A 24,110-nucleotide genomic window follows, 5' to 3' on the forward strand; every position below is an offset into this window, starting at 1 on the left:
TTCCCATACCAGAGTGGAGATATAATCCCCTACCTGGTCTTTGGCCTGCCAGGGTTGTCTCCTCTCATGTGGGACGTGCACCAAGAAGCTGTTCAGGAGGCATCCGTACTAGATGGCCGAACCATCTTAGTGGCTATTTTGTATAATGTGCTACACCCGTGTCTTAAATATATGGACATTTAGGAGAATGGGGTAAAGTTGGATTGCAAGAACACAGGCTACAAGACATTACTATACAAGATATTGTGGGACATTTGCTTCTTACATATCCAATACATTGCCGCTTCTATCAAACAAAAAAGCATACACACACAAAGGTAATATCTGCATTTTTTATAAAACAACATTTACAACAGAAATCACAGCCATATAAATTACAACAGCAAACACAATAATATCTTAAATACACATCTCTGTTCAGCTCTTTAATCATTCAACCAATATAAGAAACTATGAGAGATAGTGGAATTCCCTTATCTTCGCTCACTCACAGTCCGGTGCATTTCTATATATACAGTGATGGTTGGGTAAACAGAACCCTATTAGTTTATCTGTAAAACTGGAACCAGGGAAACAGTGGTTAATTCAGCCTACTGTATCTTCTTCACAGTACTGCTTATCAGCACCCAAAAATAAAATTCACCATTCACCTGGTGGTTAATTCCCAAACTTGTATGCAATGCCATTAAGAATGACCTCATGCTCAGCTGAAGACCTCAACTAGGGGTGTGGGCATTACTCTCTCATTGAATCCCCAGCTACTTTACAGAATGCTGCAGACATCTAGAAAAATCCCTAACATCTCAACGTCTCCCAGTTCAGTCGTGATAATAGCTTCACTTGATCAGGTCAGACAAGCTCTTCCTTTTAATTTTCACATTTTTTCTCACTCACAAAAGCAACCCCCAAAAACAAAACCTAGGAGTTGAACCTTCTCTCTGCTACACAAAAACAATGACTGCTGAACAGAACAGTTGCAACAGTGAGAACGCTATGCACAAACACGTTGATAGAAATGAGTAAAGCTGGAGGCTCTGTCTTCACTGGAGCTGAGACAATATTTTTGTTAGATTTCTCGTTTACTGGACCAGTAACTTGTGCAAAGTCATTTGAATCCTATATTTTTTTCTTGTTTCTTGTTCTTATAGAGCGTCGCAGTCCCTCCCCCTTTCAGAAAAACGAGTGGCCCAGGAAATGAAAACCCAATGCATTCTCCCATAGGCATTTCTTATTTAATTTATTTAAAGACCTTTTAAGCGCCGTACGAACTCTTGTCGTGACAAATCATGACAACACACACAATATTTTGGACCAAACAAATAATTACAAAGAAGAAATACAACAAAAAAAGTGTTGTAACCTGACGTTTTTTTCTACTTTCTAATTCTTTGTTTGGCCCGAAAGATTCTGTGTGTTGTCATGATTTGTCACAAGAGTTGGCTTCGTACGACGCTTAAAAGGTCTTTAAATAAATGAAATAAGAACTGCCTATGGGGAAATGCATTGCGTTTTCATTTTCTGGGCCGTTCGTTGTTCTGAAAGGGGGAGGGACTGCGACGCTCTATTATTAAAACCTTTTAATAAGGAAAATTGCAAAAATAATAATAATTGAGTAAAGCTATGTAATTAGATAAAGGGGTATAGACAACACAATTTCCATGAAAACTAAACAAAAAAAAACTCTTTATGGTGTTGCTGTAATATCTATTTTACTTCATAAAGATTATATTTTTGTTAGTTGAAGCACCCTTCTAATGTGATTGTTACTGTTCATCTCGGCTTCACCGCCAGCAATGTAAATAATCAGTTACTCAAAATCCCTTCACTTTCACTACATTCAGAGAGCAGAGCAGTTGCTCATTTTGACTATGCTGAAAGTATATGGTCGCTGACGGGGGAGAAACCTTGTATCTGCATTTCAAATGTTAGATATTTTGTAATAAAATGCCCTACTTTGTGTCACACAAAAGCAGCTAAAATAGCCGATCTACAAGCTCGCACACGTTGCTTGTAGATATGCAGAAATCTGCTATTTTAACATTTTTAACTGAAAGTAGTTCAGTTTGTCTATGGGTCTCATATATATTTAACCCATGAAAAGTATTAACAAGACCTTATCACTAAATAATACATTTAATCTATTTCCTGAAAATTAACATTTTTGGACACAAGGTTTCCGCACGACAGAAACAATATGCTTTTGAATGACCTTGAACCATTCATTAGCAGCCAGTTCTGTACTAGCATCGCTACATGTCGTAATTGAAAGCAGCTTGAATTCAGAGTAATTCTACCAGAACACAGTCTACATAAATTACCACACATACATGCTTGGGCAGGTAGTCATTATTATTTATACTAAATGGACAGGACAAATAGATCCAAATTTAAATTAAACCGGGAATAAAGAATCCAGTTTGAAAACAGTACAGTACATTTCCACAGATGTAGAACTGACGTTATCTTTTTTTTATTCCCTTTCAGACTTCTGGTATAGAATTCTGGTCATTCTACTGGCCTAATAAATTTGACATGATACACTGTCCATGATGTCCACGCTGTTATAGGTTGTCAGTAAGTTCATTGAAGGGAGGAGAAAGCAAATTAGATTAATAGGGGGGATGACCTACAGACGATAGAAGTGCCAGTGGTCTAGTAACCGGAAGGTTGCTGGTTTGTAAACTTGGTCTGGCTGGAAGAATCACCCTGTAGGTGCCTTTGATCAAGGCACATAAACCCAAACTGCTCCGTTGTTCAGTGGCCAATAGTAAAACACTGTACCTGAATGTGTACTGTACCGTATTGCTGTGCATGCATTCTGAGTAAGCCTTTCCTGGATGAATATAGGTTATTAAAACAGTCTTTCACAGACATGGGTTACATAAAGCATGCCTGGCATCCCCCAATGGACAAGCCATCTACAGAAACACAGACAACAGCGATGACCGAGACTGTGTCTAACAGAAGAGTGATATGAGGTACACATCAATGAAATAAGGTAGGGAGGAATACACAAGACATCACCCAGCCGTAAAAAGGATGTGTAATCTTCAAGACAACTGGGTGCCTAGTTTAGGGCAAAGCTCTGTCATTTCAGTGTTCACACACACCCACATACATGCACGTGTATACAATATGTAACTGGTGAAAGATAAATCCAATCCTTTCAAGAGTGAGCGGGCGTGCACATCCTTTCACACACACACACACACACACACACACACACACACACACACACACACACACACACACACACACACACACACACACACACACACACACACACACACACACTTTGCCAGTAATAGTCTCTTCCTGGAGTTGAGATCATTCACTCTCAGACTGGCCCCCTTGACAGAGGTACAGAATCATCAATCCCAAATGAGACACAAACAAGACATTTAGAAAAAAAGAAAAGACATAACTGCTGTAGCCTAATGTGTGGCATTCCACAGGCCATCTCCACAATGTTGTCAATCCGACTCTATACTCATCCTTGAAAAACAGTGCAGCAAACTAGGTTCCCTTCCGTCAGTAAGGGCGTAATTTCCAATTGTTCTCAAATCCTCTACTCTTCCACAGTGATAATCAGCAGAAAAAATTATATCTCCATGTCAATGTTTTTTTAAATAACAATATTCTCTCAAAGCGGATCTCAAAACGTTCCACTTGACGGTTACTTTTAAGCCCGATTTATATGCTAAAGATAGCTGATCTACAAGCCATGTAATGCGTTGTGTAACTTAACTTGTAGATCAGCAACGAAGTATAATTCAAGCCTTGTCCATCTCTTCATATTGCTGTAGCTATAGCCCCAAGTGAATCCTTTCCCAGAGTCAGTCTATGAGATGATTCCTTATGAGCAGAAAGGAAAGAAACATAAGCAGTTGAAGGTTCAACTTCTTGTTTGGAGTGGTTTGTGTTTTTGAAGTCTGGAAAACACTAATTCAAGAAGCAGGACTTTCTCTGCAGGTTCCATTACGTCAAAATCCAGAAATCTTGTCACATCTAAACTAACCGCTTCCAGTTTTGTTATTCATTCATTTATGTTTTGCTTTGAGGCAATGCAAGGATGCAGATTAGGTCACGCCATATGCATAGATTACCATTTTGTATATTACACCCTTATTGTGTTGCAAGATTTCCACTCATAAAAATAGATAGTTTGAGGCAGGGGGGCAAGAACGAGCACGTCAGCAATGAGAATAGTAAAATTTGGCTGGTATATCAGCTTCCACTGCTCAACATTTTAAATCTGCTTACTGCAACATCCTCAAAATGGAAAATAAATGGAGCACACCGGTTGCTGCTGTGGTTACTGTTGGTGCTGGGTTCAAACAAACAAGGCCTAGAGAGGTGCAGAGGAAAGGAGGGGGTGTAATGTACACAACATCCACTAGGGAGCAGCACAGAGGCCAAGAGCATCAGCAAAGGCAACAGAGATTCAGGTACTGATGTTTTTCTCCTTCTTGGGACAGGTGTCAATGACATCACAGGGGGTGTTGTCAACAGCAAAGTGGGAGGATTGTTGTACCTGTTCCAGGGGGTGAGGGTTTGTAAGGACCTGTTCCTTGGCGTGGGGGTTTGTAAGGACCTGTTCCTGGGCGTGGGGGTTTGTAAGGGCCAATCAGCACTCGAGGGGTGGGTGAAAGCTGCGTCGGCAGTCCACAGCCTTGGAACTGGGAGGCTGGGCTCGGTTCCTGCGGAGTTCGTCACGAGTCAGAGTGCCGCTGAGCCGGGAGTAAGCCGTCTTGTACTTCTTATCAAAGGCAGCTGTGAAATGAAGACATGGGGAGCAGAGCAATATAAAACAGATTAAGAACATTATCTGTGTACTAATTGCATTAGATTAGCCTACATTAGATTTATTACATTATATTTTTTTATAATAATAATAATAAAATTATGTTTACCATGAATCTCAGTATGTGCTGTAAAAGTCTAATTTGTCAATACATCTCACTGTGACAATCCATTTACTACACCAATTGTACATTTGTGAATAAATGATTGTGAGTGTCATTTATTTGTCTGTATTAGTATTAAGCATAGCATTATACATAGTTCAGTCTTCTGTTGTGGAATAATAGCATCAAATCAACTTAATTTGGGTGGTCTTACCAACGTGGTCTTTGCCCATCGCTGCCAGCGTGAGGAAGAGCATCTCTCTGTACAAACTCCTATTAAACACAAGATACTGTAAACTACAGTAAGCTGATACTGTAATCTCATCATTACATGCAGAGCATGTACGATGAGATGATACTTCATTGTCCATTCGTATGGAAATATGTTTTGCATCACATGATTAAAAATGCCCTATGAAGTAGCATAAAGGGCATGATCACAATAGATACAGTATAATACAAATATAAATAATAACATTTAGGAAATGGATAAATAATTAAGTACAGTTAGGAAAATGGATAGTCAACTACCAGAAACCTAGTACTGTAGCTTTCGCTAACTTACAATAAAATCTAGATATGTATTCCCAACATGGCATGCACAAAATAGAAGTATAGTGGCTCTTTCAACCCTCTGTGTTAAACACTTAAACCCTATAAACTTGACATTCGGGGTCCCCCAGGGGCCTGTACTTAGCCCAGACACGGACTCATGTGGTTAACCACTTAAAACACTCTAGACTTGGTAAACTGGACCAGAATAACTGTACTTGGACTGCTTCTTTTCATCTACACCAAATGTCTTCACCAAAAATAGTCGATTTACAAGCTCACAACGCGTCACACTGAGACGAGTGGTGAGTTTGTAGATCATGTGGTTCATGTACCTCTGTAACTTGGCCAATGACGGCTGCTTAGCCATAGTGTCCAGGAACAGGGTGATGGCCTTGTGCACCTCGTTCATGCCCACCCAGCGCAGCACCTCCTCCAGGAAGGCCAGGGTGAAGGGGTGGTTGTGTCTCCTCCAGCTGTAGTTCCTCATCGGCACACCACCTGCCAAGGGAGAGGAGGACGCTGTTTGTTACCGCCAGCCGCCCTGCAGCATGAGCAGGGCGCTAACCATGATCCCTGTGGGAAATAAATTAACCCATTCTGACCTGAGATCAGATTCTAAAAATGTCTTCTACATCCTGACAGTTTTCATTCTGACCTGAGATCAGATTAAAAAACATGTGTTCTATGTCAGTCGCTCTTCGATTTTTCAAAAATAGCAGACCTACAAGCTCGTAGCGCGCCGCTCGTAGCGCGCCACTCGGTGGCGCGCTATGAGCTTGTAGTTCTGCTATTTTTCAATAGCTAAAGCATAACGTAATGCTAACACCAAGAGGGGTTCCCGCCTAAAATGGGTTAACTTGTGGAACCACTTTGACTCCTAATCCCTTGAATATAAGTAAAAATGTGTTTCTAAAACATTTTAAAGGACACTTATAAAACCCTCAAGGTCCAGAAACATACTGTAGAAGACTGAATAGTAAGTAAGTAATAAGTACCCTAACAGGTAAATATTCTCTTGATGTAACCTGTAACGTTCTCATTACAGGATAAAATGTAATATATTATCTATGATACAATGCCCACCCACCCCTCCACACAAAAAAATCCCACTATAAGAATGTATATTACTGTCTAGGGTCACATGATCTTTTTAGAAAAAGTATTCTTTATTTTAAAAGCTTATTGCCAACTGGTATGGATGAGGGTTTTTTTTCCTCATCTTTTTGATACAGGATTTGCCTTGTTTACCTTTGCTCATTTTATATTGTACCAACTCTCTAGAATGTAGATGTGTTGATTGCCCCAAAGTCACATGACTCAGCGGGGTGAATTTATTGGCTACTGACAGATTGATGTGATTGGTTATTCTATCTGTGTGGTTGTGTGCGATGTGTTTAAATTGAGTGTGATGTGTAGTATTACATGTGTGGCTCTAATCCTTTGGTTATTTTTATTTAACCGCTATTTAACTAGTAAAAACACATTGAGATAAAGTCTCTTTTTGTACTGTACATGACAATTATAAAACAAACAATAATACATCCATGATACACCTCAAAGTACCTAAAAATGTGGTTCTCCAATCATCCTGATTATTCCATGCACCTTGTTAATAATAGGTGAAGTTGTGTTGGATAATCAGTTTCACATATTAAGCAGTCAGTATAGTCGTTATTAATAGGTAAGTTATGTTGGATCATGACTTTCACATGCTAAGCAGTTAGTATTGCTGATCGAATGAGTTATGCTAAGCACTGTGGAAGTCTGTAATGTTAACTTTTCTTATCAAAGACAAAGACAGTAAAAAGTCCATTTCAACCCGCACAAAGGACACCACGTTGAAACAACAGTGGTCATAGAAAATAAATGTCCACATGTAGGGGAATATTTTACTGCAGTTAAAGCTTTGGTTTGTATCGTACCTGTGGGTGGGTGGATGAGGTGGGGATACAATTCTGACTCTGTGAAAATGAATAGAATCTGTGAAAATCTGTGCGATATGGACAGATCATGTTTTTCTTCTTCCTTCTCATATCATTATATATTTATTTAAATGACTGCTCAGCTCTGTTACTACTACTGTAATTAATGTATCCTCCTTACTGACATGTTTGCACCATTGGTGAGATGCGAAAATACTTTTCGCTGTGCTGTACTTGTACTGTACATTGACAATAAATTGTATCTCATCTCATCTCATCATCTCAAAAGGTTTGCATTCCGCTAAACTAATCTAAATTGTCTTATTTCTTTAACAAATATAAGTTGCAAAAAAACAAATTGTCCACATTTTCCTAACAGGAGAGAATGAATGGTGGTGTTGGGCAGGCCATGGCAGTGTGTCTTACTGTGGATCCTCCAGATCACATAGAGCGGGGGCCAGTGGTCCATGTCTGGGGCCAGAGTGTCCCACAACATCCTCACTCTCACCGCTGAGTTCTCAGACTGGGGAAATGCACAATAGACAGAGATGGAAGTTTCTTACTGGGCTGCTCTATTCATCGATGGGATGTACATGTATTCTACAGTAACTAGGGTCTCCCCCTCTCTCCAGATCTTTAATTAATAAACAGCAAATACACTTTCAGATCAGGATAACTATTTCATCAGGAGAGAGAACTAACTAATGATTCATGAATGGGTTCTCTCTCCTGATTGGATAAAAATGTATGTTGTATTTGCTAAAGAAATGGAGAGATAAAACATATCACTTTCAACCACAAACATATTTCTAAACTATTTAGAAAATATTTTAGAATATCCGTAAAATAAGGTAACAAAGGACAACCTGCTATTTAAAGAGATCTGATACACAGTGAGAAGGGAAGGGAAAGGGAAGCACTGACATTTTTGTTTAATTGTAAATAGCACATAAATTGTCAAAATACATTGCTAAAATTGTATTAGATATATTTTATTTTGATTTAAAACAATTATTCAATTCAATGTTTCACCACTTTCCCATACCTACTATGCAGCACCATCTAATAAGAAGACTGAAATGTAAATACAGCGATTCATCTGCCATCTTGTAACTTGCAAGCTAACCTCTACCGTTTCACAATTTAAATGACCATCAGACCCTGAGGTCAAGCCTGGTCCTGGAGTTACCTGTGTGAGCTGGCTGCCCAGTTGCGAGGAGCGCACTAGCTGCAGCAGATTGCTGGGCAAACTCAGGCGCTGGAAGTACCAGACCATGTTCCAGAAGATGATAGAGTGGCTCTCCAGGAGTTGAGCCTGGGCCAGAACTCCCTCCCCCTCATTCTCTAGCAGGCTCTCCAGTTCTTTACGCAGTACCAGGGGGCTCAGGTAGGCCACTGAGATTTGAGGGGGACCACTGACCGATGAACCCTGAAGGGAGAGCAATAAAATGACAGATGGCTGTTAACTGGCAGTCGAACAAGGAAAGATATTTGCCCACGGCCACAGTGACTGGTGCATTGTAAGATTCATCCACTACATTGCAGCTTTCAGTATTTTAAGAACAGAATGGCTATTGGCTGAATGCCTGCTAGAGCGGCTGGTACAGAAAACCTACTTTTCATTTGGCCGATGGAATTTTCCCACGAGTAAGTACAGAGATATGAAAGGGATTTACAAGGAACATTTCCTCAATGTCCCTGGGGGAGACGATTAACAACAAGATGGTTAAGATACAGAAACGCAGATGATCTAACCCTCTGGAAACAAAACCCCATAAAGTACTGTCCCCAGATAAAGTTGATTCTTAAGATCAATGGATCATAGAGTAGAGATAAATAAATAAATAAATACATTGGAGAAAAACAAAAATGTATATTCTCGTACAGAGGGATTGTCAAAAAACCCCACCATGAGTCAGAAATAGAAATTTGACTTAACATTGAAGCCAGTTTTCTAGGCAGGCATACACAATAAACTACTCATCATCAAGGCTGAGATACATGTGTATTGGTGATTATATCTGTATAGATAATGTGCATGTGTTTAATACCAGAGTATTGCTGCTCTCAGAGTGGCCACTGGTCTCTGAGCTGGAATCTTCACTGACACCATTACAGTTGTATCTCGGGAAAGACTCGTCCTGACCACTGGGGGGCCTCACTGCACTCTCCACTTCATCCTCTGTGTTCCAGGTGCCACGCTCAAGACTGAACAGAAAGAGCAGCGACAGTAGATTTAAAATGGGATCTAAACTGCAGCCGTATAAGATACAATAATAACAAAACAAATATAATAATATTACCAAGATGCAGGGGAAAAAATTATATTCTTCTAAATGTTGCTCAATTTTAATTAATTACCAATTTTCCTGTAACAACACAGGATAGGAGCATAGTCCAATGTCAATCACTGTGATCACTTAGTCATACCGTGGCTTAGACAGTCATGTAAAGACAAGTTGGGCAATGTGGCTAACAACCTCAGCCTGATGGCTTAAAAGTCTAATATCTCCCCATTAGTGGTTTAGATGTTGCTTTCCATGAGGGCGACCTGGGTACGATTCCCGGGCGTTACATCAGGGCAAACTTTACAGTAAATAAAATAACATCCTACCTGCTGACAGGACCAAGGTCACAGACCTCAGCACTGAGGAAAGGGACAAAGGAAGCGGAACAGAAAGGACAGGCGGAGTTCAGGTTGGAATCATCAGACGTCCAGCCAGCCATGATCTCCTCGTCATAAACCAGCGACTTACAGGTCCGACACAGAGAGCAGCTGGACATCAACACCTGGGCACAGCAGGGAAGATGAGGTGTGAGAGGTCAACACAGAGAGGAAGCGTGGTCCATGGAAACATGGGCAGGGGAAGGGAGAGAGGATGGAGTCAGAAGGTAAAACGGAGACAGCATTCAGAAATAGTGTATAAAGTATTATTTCACAAGGCTGTCATAATGTACCTCTAGCCCTGCCCCCTCTTGGTTGGCATCCCAGGACCTAGGGAGCGGATAGGACACGCTGGGCGTGTCAGGCAAGTCGATGTCACTGCCCACAGACAAAGAGCTCTATGAAGAGATTATAAGTGATCATATTAATACAGCACCATGGATGGCATCGAGGCACCAACATTTGTGACAGCCAATGCATCAAATCAAAGCATTTCAAATTCGGTATTGTGAATGACTTGCATAGCAAAGCACAGTAACAGACAACAGAACTTTCCATAAAAAACTAGTACCCAAACATATTAATTATGTTAAAGTTAATAAAAGTTAATAATGTTTAAAATTTAATTTCCCACTTCCAAACTAAATTCATCAAAACAACAATGCCAACAACACATTAATGCTTGGTTTCAGATAAATAATTTCAGTTAAACCTTTGATCTGTCTGACGCCATAGTACCCAGTACTGACAGGTACAGCACAGTACATTCCAACATTTACCTCTGAGGTTGCATTGACCAGCCTCTCCTTAGCTCTCAGCAGGGTCTCAGCCACCTGCGCCTTTCGTGATTGCCTCTGTTCCGAAACCCTGCGGCTCCCAAAGCCTCCGCCTCCGCCTGGGCGCCTGTCGTCCACGCTGGCAGCCCTGCGGACGGACGTGCGGTGTCGAGTGGGAGTAAGGAGCTGCTGAAGCTTCCCCGCGAGGCCTCCTCTGCCGGGGGACGTCACATTGTTGTAGTTCTCGTCTACTGCCTTGTTGCGTCCCACAGTACTTCGTCCTGGAGGCCTGGGGAGGGTCCAAGGTCAAAGGGATACTTAACCGAGATAATCGGCCCCCAGCTGATGGTACATTTTAGATGTAGTGAAATAATACAATAATAATAATATATGCGTATACATTATAAGTGTATAAATAAGTATAATAATAGATATACTGTATATATTATACACAGACTCGCTCACCTGCCGTCTCTGTCTCCAGGATGACAGTTGCAGTCAGGGTCTGAGTCGCATGTCTCTGCACAGTCTTTGGAGAAGGTGGACAGACAGACTTGGCTGCGTGGCACCAGCACACCCCCAGGGGGACCCGGGGGGAGGGTTGAGGTATCTCGCGGCCCCACAGGAGGCTTGCGGGAGGCGGGGTCACTACAACCATTGGTTGTTGCATTACGAAGGACAGTCTTTCTCGAGAGTTCCACTTCTGGAGGCGAGACGGATATAATAATGATAAATCTTTAGTGTCTTCAAACTTGGATTACGTTCACAATTCTGCAAATAAGTTTGGTCTCAATCTTTCTCCTTGAATGTGAGAACATTTTAGTTCATTAAAAACTTCTTAAAAGATTTTTTATCTGGAGACAGACACTCCTTTTCGAACAGAGAGATCTTTCAAAGAACAGGAGCCCTTTCATTGTTCAAGGTCTCTCACGAAGAGAAACAGCACGTGAAGCCATTTCTTTGCTTGACTTATAATTTCAACATGGAAAAAAATACAGTATAGTAAGCATTAACAGGTGGGTGTAGACTAAATTATTTGCAAACTAATACGCCAGGCCAGATATCATTGCTGATCAGCCAGTTCTGGCGAAAAGTTTGGTGAACGTGCTTTTAATGTTTTTGCATCCTCATCTTGTCAGGATGAGCTACAAACTATACTAAATTATGATGAAGTCTTAAATTTCAAATAAATTTGAGTATTTGACCACTGAATGCCTGGTATTGAACACTGCTAAATCACTTTGTACTTTTGCTTTTATAAATTGTCCTGTAGGTGTGCAACTTACTGTCAGTGGAGGCCTTCATGCTGCTCAGACTGTTGCTCTTCATTAGAGGGCTAGTCAGTGATTCGTGGCTAGAGCTTTCACTCAGCCCACTCCAACTAGACTGGCGAATCAAATTTGAGTGAGGACGAGGCCTCTGATGACAGTCTGTGACATCTTTGTGAAAGAACCAAAAAACGGAGGAATGAAGACCCTTTAGAGCCAGACTTGATATGTTGTGCATTTTTGATAGACCGACTCAAGAATACATACTTCTTAGAAAAATACTTAAGTCTGCTATCCACCAATTCAAATGTTTGTTTGGGAATCAATCAATTATGAACTATGACTCCCCAATTTATTTTCATCATTTACAATTTAGGTATTTAAATAATGATACTGACCTGTCCGTGACCCCACTGAGCCACTTTTCTGCCGGCGTTTGATTGGTTGTCTGAACTGGGCCACGGCTAATAGGACGTTCCGTAACTTAGCCCAAAGGAGACGGCCGCCCTGATTGGTGGAGGGCCATTTACTCTCCAGCACTGCCTGAGGAGACAAATATCACAGTATAAATGACCAAGTAAGGCAAAATCCCTTCTTCTATGGTTTGTATGGGGCAGCAGTGGATCAGGGAGTGGCCGGTAGAGCGGCCGGATGGGAACCAGTTAGATCCCGGGCTCCCTCAGAGTTAGTGTCGAATTGTCCTTGAGCAAGACTCTGAGGGCTAGATTTTGAAGGTGCGTTTTACCTATTACAGTAATATGAGCTGGGGGCGTGAGGTATGTCATATTGCAATTTTAAGCATGTTAAGAAGCGCTTTCGACACCCCGTGGAGTGCGCAAAACGGCCTTGAATTAGTCATGGGAGTGTTTAAGGCGTGTTTGAGAGTTACCCAATCAACATGTCCGTACTATTTTCTTTACCAGTCAGCTGATGTCACATACGGAATGCGCACTTTGGGGATCGTTATTATTACATTTCTTCAGGCTGGCACCATAGAAGACATGACATATGACTTTGTCACATTTGGGTTAATTATTCCTATTGCACTGCATGCTGTCACCTTTATGCCTCAAAATAAGTTGTTTCTATTGAGAAACACCAGTAAAATTATATTTTAATTTAAATTATAATTATATTATATTTGAAATGAGTAATGAGTTGAATGCGTGGTGCGTATGCCCGTGATGGTATGGTCTTCGCTCGTAGCATTTTATTGAAGAAGACTTGGATCGAGTGTGATACAGCGTATGAAAGCAAACCTCTCAAGGATTATGGAGATGTTTTTATTTATTTTTAAGGTTGAGAAATGAAATAATTATGGTCGTTTCTAATCTCAACCTTTCAAAAAGAATGGATGCGTCTTTTGCTGGCTGTTGCCATGTCTCATAGAAACAAGTAAATAGGTCTATAAAAATAATCCCAAAATAAGCGCATATAACAGGGGTCTGTAACCTATTTTAAATGAAGTGCCATGTTTTTATTTTCTAGATAGTGAGTCTGCTATATCCAGATTAATTTTAATGACACCACATTAAAATAAAAAACATATTTTGATTGTCCACAAATATAAAGAAAATTTAAATATTTTCTTGCACATTGTTATAATGATCATTATATATCCGCCTGCAGTCAGAGTTCATAGTTTTAATGAATGAATGTGATTCATTGTGAGCTGGTAGATCTGCTATTTTCAAAAGTAACATTTTAATTACATTTTTGTATTAGCCGTCCTTAAGTTGGGCAAATGCATTAATCTGGGGATCCTTGACATGGGAATGTGCTGTGTGAGGATCACTGGTTTAAACAACATTAGGAGAAACCTTTAGAAACAAGAAAAGCAACCACAACTACCAATATTTACAAGCAACTTTACAGAAAAAGAAGCCGCTTATAATAAACAGACTTGGCAACACTCCAGCAGCGTCCCAGAGCCGCTCAAGTGTAAAATCAAACAGTGCTTTAAATTCTTTTTGCGTTTATGAGGTGCCTAGACCCACGTCTAATCGTTATGCGCAGGTCAAGGGGCTTAATAGCAAATTGCGCAAAGCGAAAATAATTAACATATGGACACTCCCACAATGCTAAAATATTCAGCAACGTCGTATTCCATATGTGTGTGCGTTCAACACGGGACGATAAGGCTTTCATAATACGATTGTGCGCAGAGCGAGGCCAATTTATGTATTACCACATGGTAAAACGCACCTTCAAAATCCAGCCCTGAACGTCTGAACCCCTAATTCCTAATTCCTCCCGATGTGCAGATTGGTGCCTTGCATGGTTTCGGTGTATGAAATTTACCATTTTACCGGTATATAAATTACTGTTGGGTGTACTGAGGTTTGTTTGTTCTTTCTTACTTATTCTTTACTTTCTACATTTTGTAAAATAAAAAAAAGAAAAATAAAAATAAAAAAAGAAAGAAATGTATGCATGCTGCATTCAAAAGAATTGAGCAGGTACTGAACAAAAGAAAAAGAATAAACTCTTTTTGAACCATGCTCTTTATAATTTTGTAAGACAATATTTGTATAGCAAGAGTCCCCCCGCCGTGGGGTGCATACTTAGTTTAGACTAGTCATTAGACACGATGCGTAGGATAATAAACACCACTGCAGCCTAAGAACAAAGGTGCACTTTTTCACCTTGTTGTAATAGCCATAAGTGATGGTGTTGGGTGTGATCCCTGCTTTCTTCATCTCCAATAAGACTCTGACGGCAAGGATAGGCTGTCCATACTGACCACACAGCTGCATCAGGATCCGGTAGCACACCTGCATGGACAGAAACAGAGAGACAGGTGTTTGTGAAATCTCAACCTTTGCATGTGTACCTTTGTGTCTATCTAATGGTACAGACTGCATCTTCACACAGAAACAGAGCAGGATCTAAAGCTTCAAACCGTAACTTATTTTCACGGTTGATGTTCGCGAGGAGTGTCTGACATTTCGAACATTCACCAAACAGAATAATTAGAGCTGGATTTGATTAAATGGGCTTAGTTAAAATTCTGCATGAGTAGACATTTTCATATTTACGGCATAAAATGCTCACCTCATCAGGCAGCACCACCTTGCGGGTCTCCATGTGTTTAAGCACGTCGTAGGCCGTGTGCAGGGCGCGCACCTTGGCGCTCTCTGCACGCACAAAGGTCGGCAGGTAGATGAACCAAAGTCCATAGCAGTGGCCCAGCAGGCATTTTGACCACATCTCTGTATTCATGTAAGTCTGAGCCCGTTTCTGAGCCACTTTAATCTCCTAAACAATGACAGAGATACAGTGACAGAGATAGTTGATGAAAACATTATGTATTTTCCCAAAAGAGAATTATACAGCATGTAAAAAGTAAGGGTAGACAATATATACATTTATAAATTCCAGGAATCTCTGTAATTGTCTGTACGTATGTGTATCTCACAATCGGCTACGCTGAACTCTACCAAGTTGGTGTGTCATACAAAAAGGGCGATCCGTTCTATTTCACAAGGTTATATATCTAACCTTGTTTGTATGTTTGGGGGGAAATTCATTCATCATGTCTTAAAACATTGCATAAAATCTTATAAGAGCATGTCATTCCACCATTCACGGTTCAACTATGCTTTAAGAAGTAACAGTAATTGATTGACAATTTAATCCGGAGCAAAATGATTCAAATACAAATGATTACTACAATCACAGCTTTGGGATGAAAACCATTAAATCAGAAATGCTCAGTGTGAGAAACTGAGAAACCCCTCACAATGTTTTCAGAATCTTAAACATGTGAGATCTGATCAAACTGACGTGTTTGGTGTATGCACCCAAACCTTTCAATATTGAATGAACAAATATTAATATTAATGTACAATAGCACCAGTGACAGTAAAGGCAACCCTCGTCCCTTATTCATAGGGATAAACTGGGTCAGAATCTTCACTCACTGAAACCACAGAGAGAAGCTTACTGATTAGCACCGTGCAAAATAGACTGCTTTCAAATTGCAAAATAATTATGCAATATTACAGGAAAGTGCTGTTGTATATCAGCCCAGCTGTGATTTGGTCGTTAGGTGCGAAGATAATCTGCGTGCCTAATGGCCTGTGGCAGTCAATGTTTAATGATTATTGTAACACCAACATCGGAGTGATAAAGTACTCTCATACTCTATATGAGCTCTTTTGAAATGCCTCTTGTCCAATTACATTACTTGGTCAGAACGAATTATTTCATAATGTTTAATATAACAGAAGATTAACCGTGCATATAATATTTGCAGTGATATAATGTGATGGACCCACAAGATCTGGGTGCCATTTTCAACAAAGTTAATGGTTAATTGCCAAGACCAATTAAACCGTTAGGAGTGAAGAAACCAGAAGTAATGCCAGAATGGTATTGTACCTGTTTGGTGCGTCGTGGTGCAGGGCTGCTGGGTGCACTGCCTTTGGTGGGGACACTGACACGGAGCTGGTCCATGGGACGGTCAAAGAGATCCAGCCTCAAAATGGGGAAGGTCTCATAGCTGGACAGACACAAGGGAAACACTTTATTTCAAGTGTTTGTTTCCATTTGAGGCCAATAGGGATTTGAATTTTGAATTAAATTCTGGTTACAGGACAGTCTCTATAAAGTTTAATTATAGTCATGTAATTTCAACTGAAAAAACTGTCGATGTGACTAGCGACAGTTGAAATTGTCATACAACATTGTTGTGCAACAACCTATCAATTAACCTTAAGCACCAGGGGACCCGTGTGTGTGTGTGTGTGTGTGTGTGTGTGTGTGTGTGTGTGCATCTTACCTGTAGTGAGCAGGGCACTCTGATCCATCAGGCTCCTGGGGCTCTTCGGGGGGCATGATGAAGACTGTATGTTCTCCCCCGTGGGTCTCATACAGGTCTATCAGCCTCACATCCTCTGGCTTCTCCACATCCACCTGCATGGTAACAGACACACAGACCAGCTGTTAAAGTAATAGTAGTAGACCACAGCTGACTTTTATACTCTTTTTGAGAGAAATGACAGTAAATCAAGTCACTTCGTGTTGGCTTACGGCTCTGCTGTTTAAGCTTTCTATTATCAGGGAAATTATCTGAGGACCTTTTTTAGTAGTAGTGGAGATTGACAGGAAACGGGGAGAGAGAGACGGGGAGTGTCATGCAGCAAAGGTCGTCGGGATCGGAATGTGAACCCACGACTGTCAGGCCGCATTAGAGTCTATATACGTATGAGGTATGCCCCTGGACCTTGAATTGCAAATTGCAACAGTGGTATTTTTGGCACTGTTGAATTTATATGAAAGGCTCTTACATGACCATTTTTAAGTATGTCAGACTGACTGTGGAGAGTGAGGCTGGCTCTTACCTTTTGTACACATTCGTCAAAGAACTCCAGGCAGGCGTGGCGGTCACTGACGAAAGAACACTCCTCGATGAACTGAGTGAACATCTGGGTCCGGGTCAGCTGGTTGTAGAACTTCTGGTGTGTCCGCTCCCGAGACTTCAGGAAGCCTGCAGGAGAAACAGACAATGACACACAGACCCCACAGAAAAAATATTAAACTATAATTTGAGTGATATTGACTTAGAATTTGTAGGTGTGATTGGGCCCCTTGAGACAAATGTAGCACTCAAAAATAAATGAATGTGGGCATAATGTAACGTATGTATGCCCATTGTAGCTTCAAGCCAGAGGCACCATGGAGAAATACGAATAAATCACCACTGCTGCTGCACCATTGTAATGTGTATGTTTGTCGGGGGCTAATCTCTCAAACCACTGTACAGATCAGTTTTGTGTGCCTGCATTGCTGCCAGTAGGAAAAGGATGGGTTTGTTATGTTTCCACATAGTGCATATTTTGGGAAATATTTAACTTAACTTAATTTTATAATTTTAAATGGAAGGATGTTTGATCAGCTCAAGACAGACAATTAAATTCATAGACAAGACCCATTTCTAGACGGCTTGTCTCCTCCAGAGCCACATCACTAAATTGATGTGAGCTTGTAAATTTCAGGGGGAAAAAACATTGAATTCGTTCATGAAAATTGTTGCTTTTTGGAATGTTTTTTGAAGATATTTTGAAATAATAAAAATTAAAAACAAAATGTAGTAAACCAAAAAAATGAAGGGACCCATAAAAATGTGTCCGCAATGCACAAATGGGTCCCGACGCACTGTTTGGGAACCAGTGTTTTAGATGTACTGGATTCCCTCAATGCATCAACACACACACATCCTACTGACCCTGCAGGTTGAACAGTGAGCTGCAGTCCATGGTCCTGTCAGAAGGGGCCTGTGTGATGGGCAGCAGGTACACACAGTAACACACAGTAACACACATGCTACTGACCCTGCAGGTTGAACAGTGAGCTGCAGTCCGTGGTCCTGTCAGAAGGGGCCTGTGTGATGGGCAGCAGGTAGGTGCGGTAGCCCTTCAGCAGGCTGCTCATGAAGCGGAGGAACGCCTCCTGGATCTCCAGCTCCAGCTGCTTCTGGCGGCCATAGATCTGGTCGTAGTCCGTCAGCAGGAACTCCAGGGTGGCCTCTTCCTGACCGGGAGTACAGACTGGGGGACAGGGGGGCAGAGCACAGAGGGATGGAAGATGTGGCAAATACAGTATACATCAATTGGCATGTCACTGCTGGCAGGCAGACATCTTGTATGTGTCCAAGATCATTACTTTTCAGGAAACAGAAACCTGTGTTCCAATGGATCCAATGTAATTATTTTGTCATAAGCTCTTGTTAAAACGTTTCACTGATTAAATATATACCACTTTCAACATGCTGTCCCTTTTTTGAAAACTTTCAAAGAATTTCACAATTAACAATAACAGTGAACATGGCAGATACTGTAAGCTCACAATGCATTCCATTGTGATGAGTTGTGAGCTTAGTTGTAGATGGCTGCTTTTGCACAACACTGTCATAAAAAATAGGGTATTCATTTATGAAAAAATATAAAAAGCTCGAATACTAGGTTAATCCCCGACTGTGACGGTGTCTGCGTGTGTGTGTACTGATGTACTGTACTGTCACTCACTCTTCTCCAGGGTCTTGTGGAGGTTGGTCAGGGAATTGAACAGGATTTTGCCATGCCTCCTGGGTAAAGATCGCCATGTCAACGGCTTCTTGTCCTCCAATCTGAGAGATAAAGAATCAATTGCTATTTAATTGTGTGTGTGACACGTTTGACAATATTAAACTATATAGTGCATCTGTCAACTGCTGCAGTCTATTCAGTTAAATTATTGGACTACGTCCAGCATTAAGTGACACGCACGCATGCCCAACAACTGCACTAAAATATCCTTCAAGCATCTGAATGCATGTCATCATAATGTGTTCCGATTACACAGTATGACATGACAGTAAAATTTGTCTGTTTGAATTATGTAGAAGTAGGAACAGGCATTTTATTAAATTTTCCTATTGTACTTAGTTGTATTGGCCCATTACTGCATTATATAAAAGGAACCACTACTACCTCCTCAGATGCAGAACCTATTTGAACCTTGAAGCCACTAGACCTCTGTTCCAGGGTAATGGTGCAACAGTTAATCAAAGTAATCAATTTAACGTAACATTTAAAATGAAAATCCCTTTGGGGTGATGTTGCATTATATATATAAAAAATACTGAACTGATAAAATAACACTTTATATAAAAACCAAAACCAAAATGCAGTTCTCAATTATTCGATTAGTCGAAAAAAGTAATTGATAGAATAATCGCTAAGAAAATAATCAAAGGTGCAACCGCAGTACTCACTGAAAGATAGTGTTGGTGTCCAGGTCAACACACACCACATCGCTCGGGGGGTCGTGCAGGTCAAAGTAGCTGGAGTGGATGCCCACGATGAAGGGCATGGGGGCCAGCAGCACGTCGGCCAGCTGCAGGGGACACAGGGGGATGTAGGGGCAGGGCCAGCGCAGGGGGAAGGTCATCTGCAGGAGGAGGGAGTTGTAGAATGACATCAACAACAGCCCATTAGAAATACAATTGTTTTTGATGCCCATGTGTGTTGTGTTATCCTGTGTATGTATGTGTGTATATATTTGTATTTATATATATATATATTCTTTCCTAATGAATACTGACTGTATTGTGTACGGTATGTGCTGCTCGCCATTTTATAAAAAAATTGTGTTTGTTTGTTTTGTCTTGTTTCTGTGCTTTTTGTTTTTTTTTGTCTGTTTTATTGTATTGTGCTTATAATGTATACCTTTCATGATTCATCTACTGTATGTGAAAACGTAAAAATTCAATAAAAGGTTATTTATTTTTACAATTGTTACTGATATTAACCCATTCTGACCTGAGATCAGATTCTACATCCTGACAGTTTTCTGAAAAAGCTATGTTTCTATGTCAGACGTTCTTCGATTTTTAAGTGGTGCAACCACTTCTACAACCAGCTCGCAAGTCTGTGTACCTGTTTGTTTGTGATGTAGGTACGTCAAATGAGCACGAGTGGTGTGCGCATGCGTGAAATTGGAACGACAGAAGTATGTGCGCACGCACCCGCGTGTGTGTAGTGCCGTGCATGTGCGCGTGCACCCGCACCCATGTGTGGATGTTGTTGATAGATAAATAGCGTCAATGCTAGCGAGCTAAAATATAGCCATCGTTGCTCTAGAAAGCACCAATGTTTCCATCTAGACCACCGGATTATCAGCAAAAACCTCTGAAAATCGCATTAATGGACCAAACCATGGAGAGCTCCGTAGATTAGGAGTTATTCAGCTTTTAGAGAGGGGAGTTGCGCCACTTGGTTCACACAGGTGTGATTCTTCAAAAATAGCAGACCTACAAGCTTGTAGATCGGCTTGTGGAGCTTGTAGATCGGGATTAGCCGATCTACAAGCTCACAACGCAACACAGATGATTTTACTGTGTGTGAGTGAGTATCCATACAATGTCCAAAACCAAAACAAAATCCCTAACTGGAAAAAAGAATAGGAAAGTCCTTTAAATTGTGATTCATTGTATTTTCACATAAACAGAAGCAATCTCAGCTTGTGAAAAGAGTCTTACAGAAACCAGCGCCTCGCTGACAGAGGTGAGGACATCGGGTCTGAGCGAGTGTAGCAGGAGTTTGTATTCAGTGAGCACGGCGAGCAGCAGCGTACAGGCGTTCTCTGGACCCAAGTTCTGGAGGAGCTTCAGGAAACTGGCACCGCTGTGAGGAAGGAAACAAATGTGATGATTCCTCAAACTTTGCACTTTAACTCTACGATTTATTCTGTGTTAGCAAAAACCTTTTTTTAGGTCACGTTTATAACCGTTGTTTGACTGGCAGCATTCTGGCTATGCCTATGTGTATAAATGTGTGTGGGACTCCATTCATCACAGCTCCCAATTCTAAATTGATGTATATTGAATATCCCCTTTAAACCATAAACACTACTTACAGTTTATGATTACTGAAAAAAGCGGTTGTTTTTTCAAGAAGATTATTTAATGCGTTACTTCACCAATACTGTGAAAACATAACTTGTTGTGAGCACAAGAACTGTTTGCGTATGAATGTATGTGTAATTATGCTCTTGTAGGGTTGAATAATGAATGAAATCTATTAGAGCAGTTGCAGAAGAATCTGGCCTTGTACTTATGGAGCTCAGGTACTTATGGAGCTCCCCAACTAGGTTAATCATTTATTTGATTGAAATATTTATTAACAGTTTGCAGTACATTTCAAGCACAAACTCAATACAAAGACTGTTAACTGTGAGTGGACGACCCAATTAAGCATTACACTTGTTTACAAGAGGGTCCACCTTGTTCAATTCATCAAAACATTTAGAGACGTACAAATAGACAATTCTATATAGTCAAAGAACAGAACAGGAATTCATCATAAAGGAGGTAAAAAGAGAAAAGAAACGTATACAGTGAGGGGGAAAGGGGGTGGGCGGTGGGGATTCAGATTTTACGGGTGCCAGTTTTGAATTGCAGCCGTCCGTAAGTGCCCTTTGAGAGCGGTTTTGAAGGAGTCAAGGGATTCGCATGTCTTAATGACTGTTGGTAGGGCGTTCCACATTTTGGTGGCATAGGAGCGAAAATAATTTAGTCCCTTGTTTGTGCCGAATCTGGGTTGTACATTCGTTGCACTCCCTCTGGTGTTGTGGGTGTGGACTTTGTTAACATTAAGGAAGTATCTAGACAGGTACATGGGTATCTTGCCCCTGCCCTGAATAATCCCTCAGGAGTGATTCTAGGGCCATTTTGCCGGCTTTGTCAGCTGTCAATTCGATTTAGAAAACAATTGGCCTGTGTTCGGGGGAGGGAAGCCGGCGGGTAGGGTGATATTCGTCACTGCATGTAATAATACAAATAATTGGCTACTCTAAATTGTGAAATGCTGTCAAAAACATGGTTCTTGATTTGCAATTACCAATGCATAGCGAAAGACAGTCATATCAGATTCAGCATATTATTGAACATATGATCACAGGTTGACTATAAGCCTATATTGACGCAGAAGAAGTGATCCCAAATGATCCACCTAGACTGGTGTCACTAACCTCAGTGGTAGAGGAGAGGAGACAGGCTGACAGAGAACCAGGTTGTCATATGGGGAGAGCTAGTAGTGGAGGAAGAGAAGGAGTCAGTATGAAACACACACGTTTGTATTACTATACTTGTGAGGACATCAACACTTTAGGGTGGCATTGAAAATAGCAATCTACAAGCTCAAAGCTTGTAAATTGGCTATTTTTCAGTGTGTGACGTCAGCACAAAACTATGTATAAATTAGGGTCTAACCCTAATTGTAAAACTAACTCCCATAACCATAAAACAACCAGTTATTTTATTCACACACACACACACACACACACACACACACACACACACACACACACACACACACACACACACACACACACACACAGGTCAGAAGAAAAATCAATTCACCCATGCATTGATTACAGTGACTGATTTAAAGCACTGTGTGTAGAATCAGTGTGAATTCCATTTGTGTCCGAGCATAGGCATGTTAACGCCCCGCCTGCCTGTGATTGGCCTACCGACACTGTCCTCCGAGGTGGATATGCTGGATATAGTCTGATGCGAGGTTACTCCGTGGTGGGAAATAATACAAGTAGTAGCCTATGGTATGATACAAGAGAGAGAACGCTAACTTGTAAGTTCTATTTTTGTAGAAGAGGCAAACTAATATTGTTTATGCCGTTCGCTTTGATGGAATAATTGATTGAACATGCACGCCATAATATGATTTGATTTGGTTGTGTTCTAAAATAAAGTGTTTGTGTTGTGTAATTTGTTTGTATGAGTAAACTTGAAATATTGGTCTATTTTCCCTTCATCTTTATCCTTTTTATTGTAATAGTATTAGTTTACTATAATTAGATTAATACACGATAATCAGCACTATCAAAACAAACAGCATAAACAATAAGTTTGCCTCTTCTATAAAAATAAAACTTACAAATGAGTTACAAGGCTGCATTCTGTCACACGCGTCAATCGGTCATTCTATTGTAGCCTATTATTTATTTCTCAATTTCACCACGGAGTAACCGTCTCGGAGGACAGTCAAGACGGGCAGTGTCAGTAGACCAATCACAGGCAGGTGGGGCGTTACCATGCCTCAGCCATGCCTATGCTCGGACACAAACGGAATTCATGCGTAGAATCACAGTTTAAGATCCCCCATGGAACACACCGATCATTTCTACTTCCTATTGCAAAGATTATGTCCACAATAGTGAAATGACAGAACAGGGCTGTGTTACCCATTTCAGGCTGCAACACCCCATTTATTTCCTGTTGAGGGAGGAAGTGGAGCATTTAAGTACGTAGTACAGTACCATAATGTCTTCTTTGACTAGGCTGCGGGTAAACTAGTGACAAAACCATTGTTTGCATTACTACCTACTACCTTTTTCCTGCACCATTGCGAAAAGGTGTTAGTTGCAAAAGAAACGTACAGAGTCCAGACAATGGATGTGAAAATAATACATGAAATATAAAACAAACGTATATTCACATCTTTTGTCTTCACTGT

General features: G+C 40.7%; 1 protein-coding gene across 5 annotated transcripts in view; it reads right to left on the reverse strand.

Annotated features, from left to right (window-relative positions):
- Window positions 1–324: 324 nt before the first annotated feature.
- dennd4b (DENN/MADD domain containing 4B) overlaps window positions 325–24,110 on the reverse strand; it is a 46,333-nt gene continuing 22,547 nt past the window's right edge. The window contains exons 8-31 of one of the 5 annotated variants that reach the window (XM_080769093.1): window positions 22,606–22,664; window positions 21,116–21,260; window positions 19,850–20,025; window positions 19,122–19,222; window positions 18,429–18,644; window positions 17,439–17,584; window positions 16,877–17,010; window positions 16,477–16,597; window positions 15,148–15,351; window positions 14,739–14,867; window positions 12,492–12,636; window positions 12,112–12,264; window positions 11,291–11,528; window positions 10,829–11,114; window positions 10,343–10,447; window positions 9,999–10,174; window positions 9,436–9,592; window positions 8,574–8,813; window positions 7,811–7,907; window positions 7,385–7,423; window positions 5,795–5,960; window positions 5,122–5,180; window positions 4,595–4,773; window positions 325–4,564 (exon numbers count right to left, since the gene is read on the reverse strand). In XM_080769093.1, coding sequence (XP_080625219.1) covers window positions 4,628–4,773; window positions 5,122–5,180; window positions 5,795–5,960; window positions 7,385–7,423; window positions 7,811–7,907; window positions 8,574–8,813; window positions 9,436–9,592; window positions 9,999–10,174; window positions 10,343–10,447; window positions 10,829–11,114; window positions 11,291–11,528; window positions 12,112–12,264; window positions 12,492–12,636; window positions 14,739–14,867; window positions 15,148–15,351; window positions 16,477–16,597; window positions 16,877–17,010; window positions 17,439–17,584; window positions 18,429–18,644; window positions 19,122–19,222; window positions 19,850–20,025; window positions 21,116–21,260; window positions 22,606–22,664 — 3,438 coding nt within the window. In that variant the 3' untranslated portion in view covers window positions 325–4,564; window positions 4,595–4,627. Of the gene's footprint in view, window positions 4,774–5,121; window positions 5,181–5,794; window positions 5,961–7,384; window positions 7,424–7,810; window positions 7,908–8,573; window positions 8,814–9,435; window positions 9,593–9,998; window positions 10,175–10,342; window positions 10,448–10,828; window positions 11,115–11,290; window positions 11,529–12,111; window positions 12,265–12,491; window positions 12,637–14,738; window positions 14,868–15,147; window positions 15,352–16,476; window positions 16,598–16,876; window positions 17,011–17,438; window positions 17,585–18,428; window positions 18,645–19,121; window positions 19,223–19,849; window positions 20,026–21,115; window positions 21,261–22,605; window positions 22,665–24,110 lie in introns of all 5 variants that reach the window. The other 4 variants (XM_080769092.1, XM_080769096.1, XM_080769095.1 and 1 more) reach the window with 4 other exon arrangements.

The sequence above is a fragment of the Protomyctophum bolini genome, assembly GCF_963924005.1.
Source record: "Protomyctophum bolini genome assembly, chromosome: 7".
NCBI classification, from domain to species: domain Eukaryota; kingdom Metazoa; phylum Chordata; class Actinopteri; order Myctophiformes; family Myctophidae; genus Protomyctophum; species Protomyctophum bolini.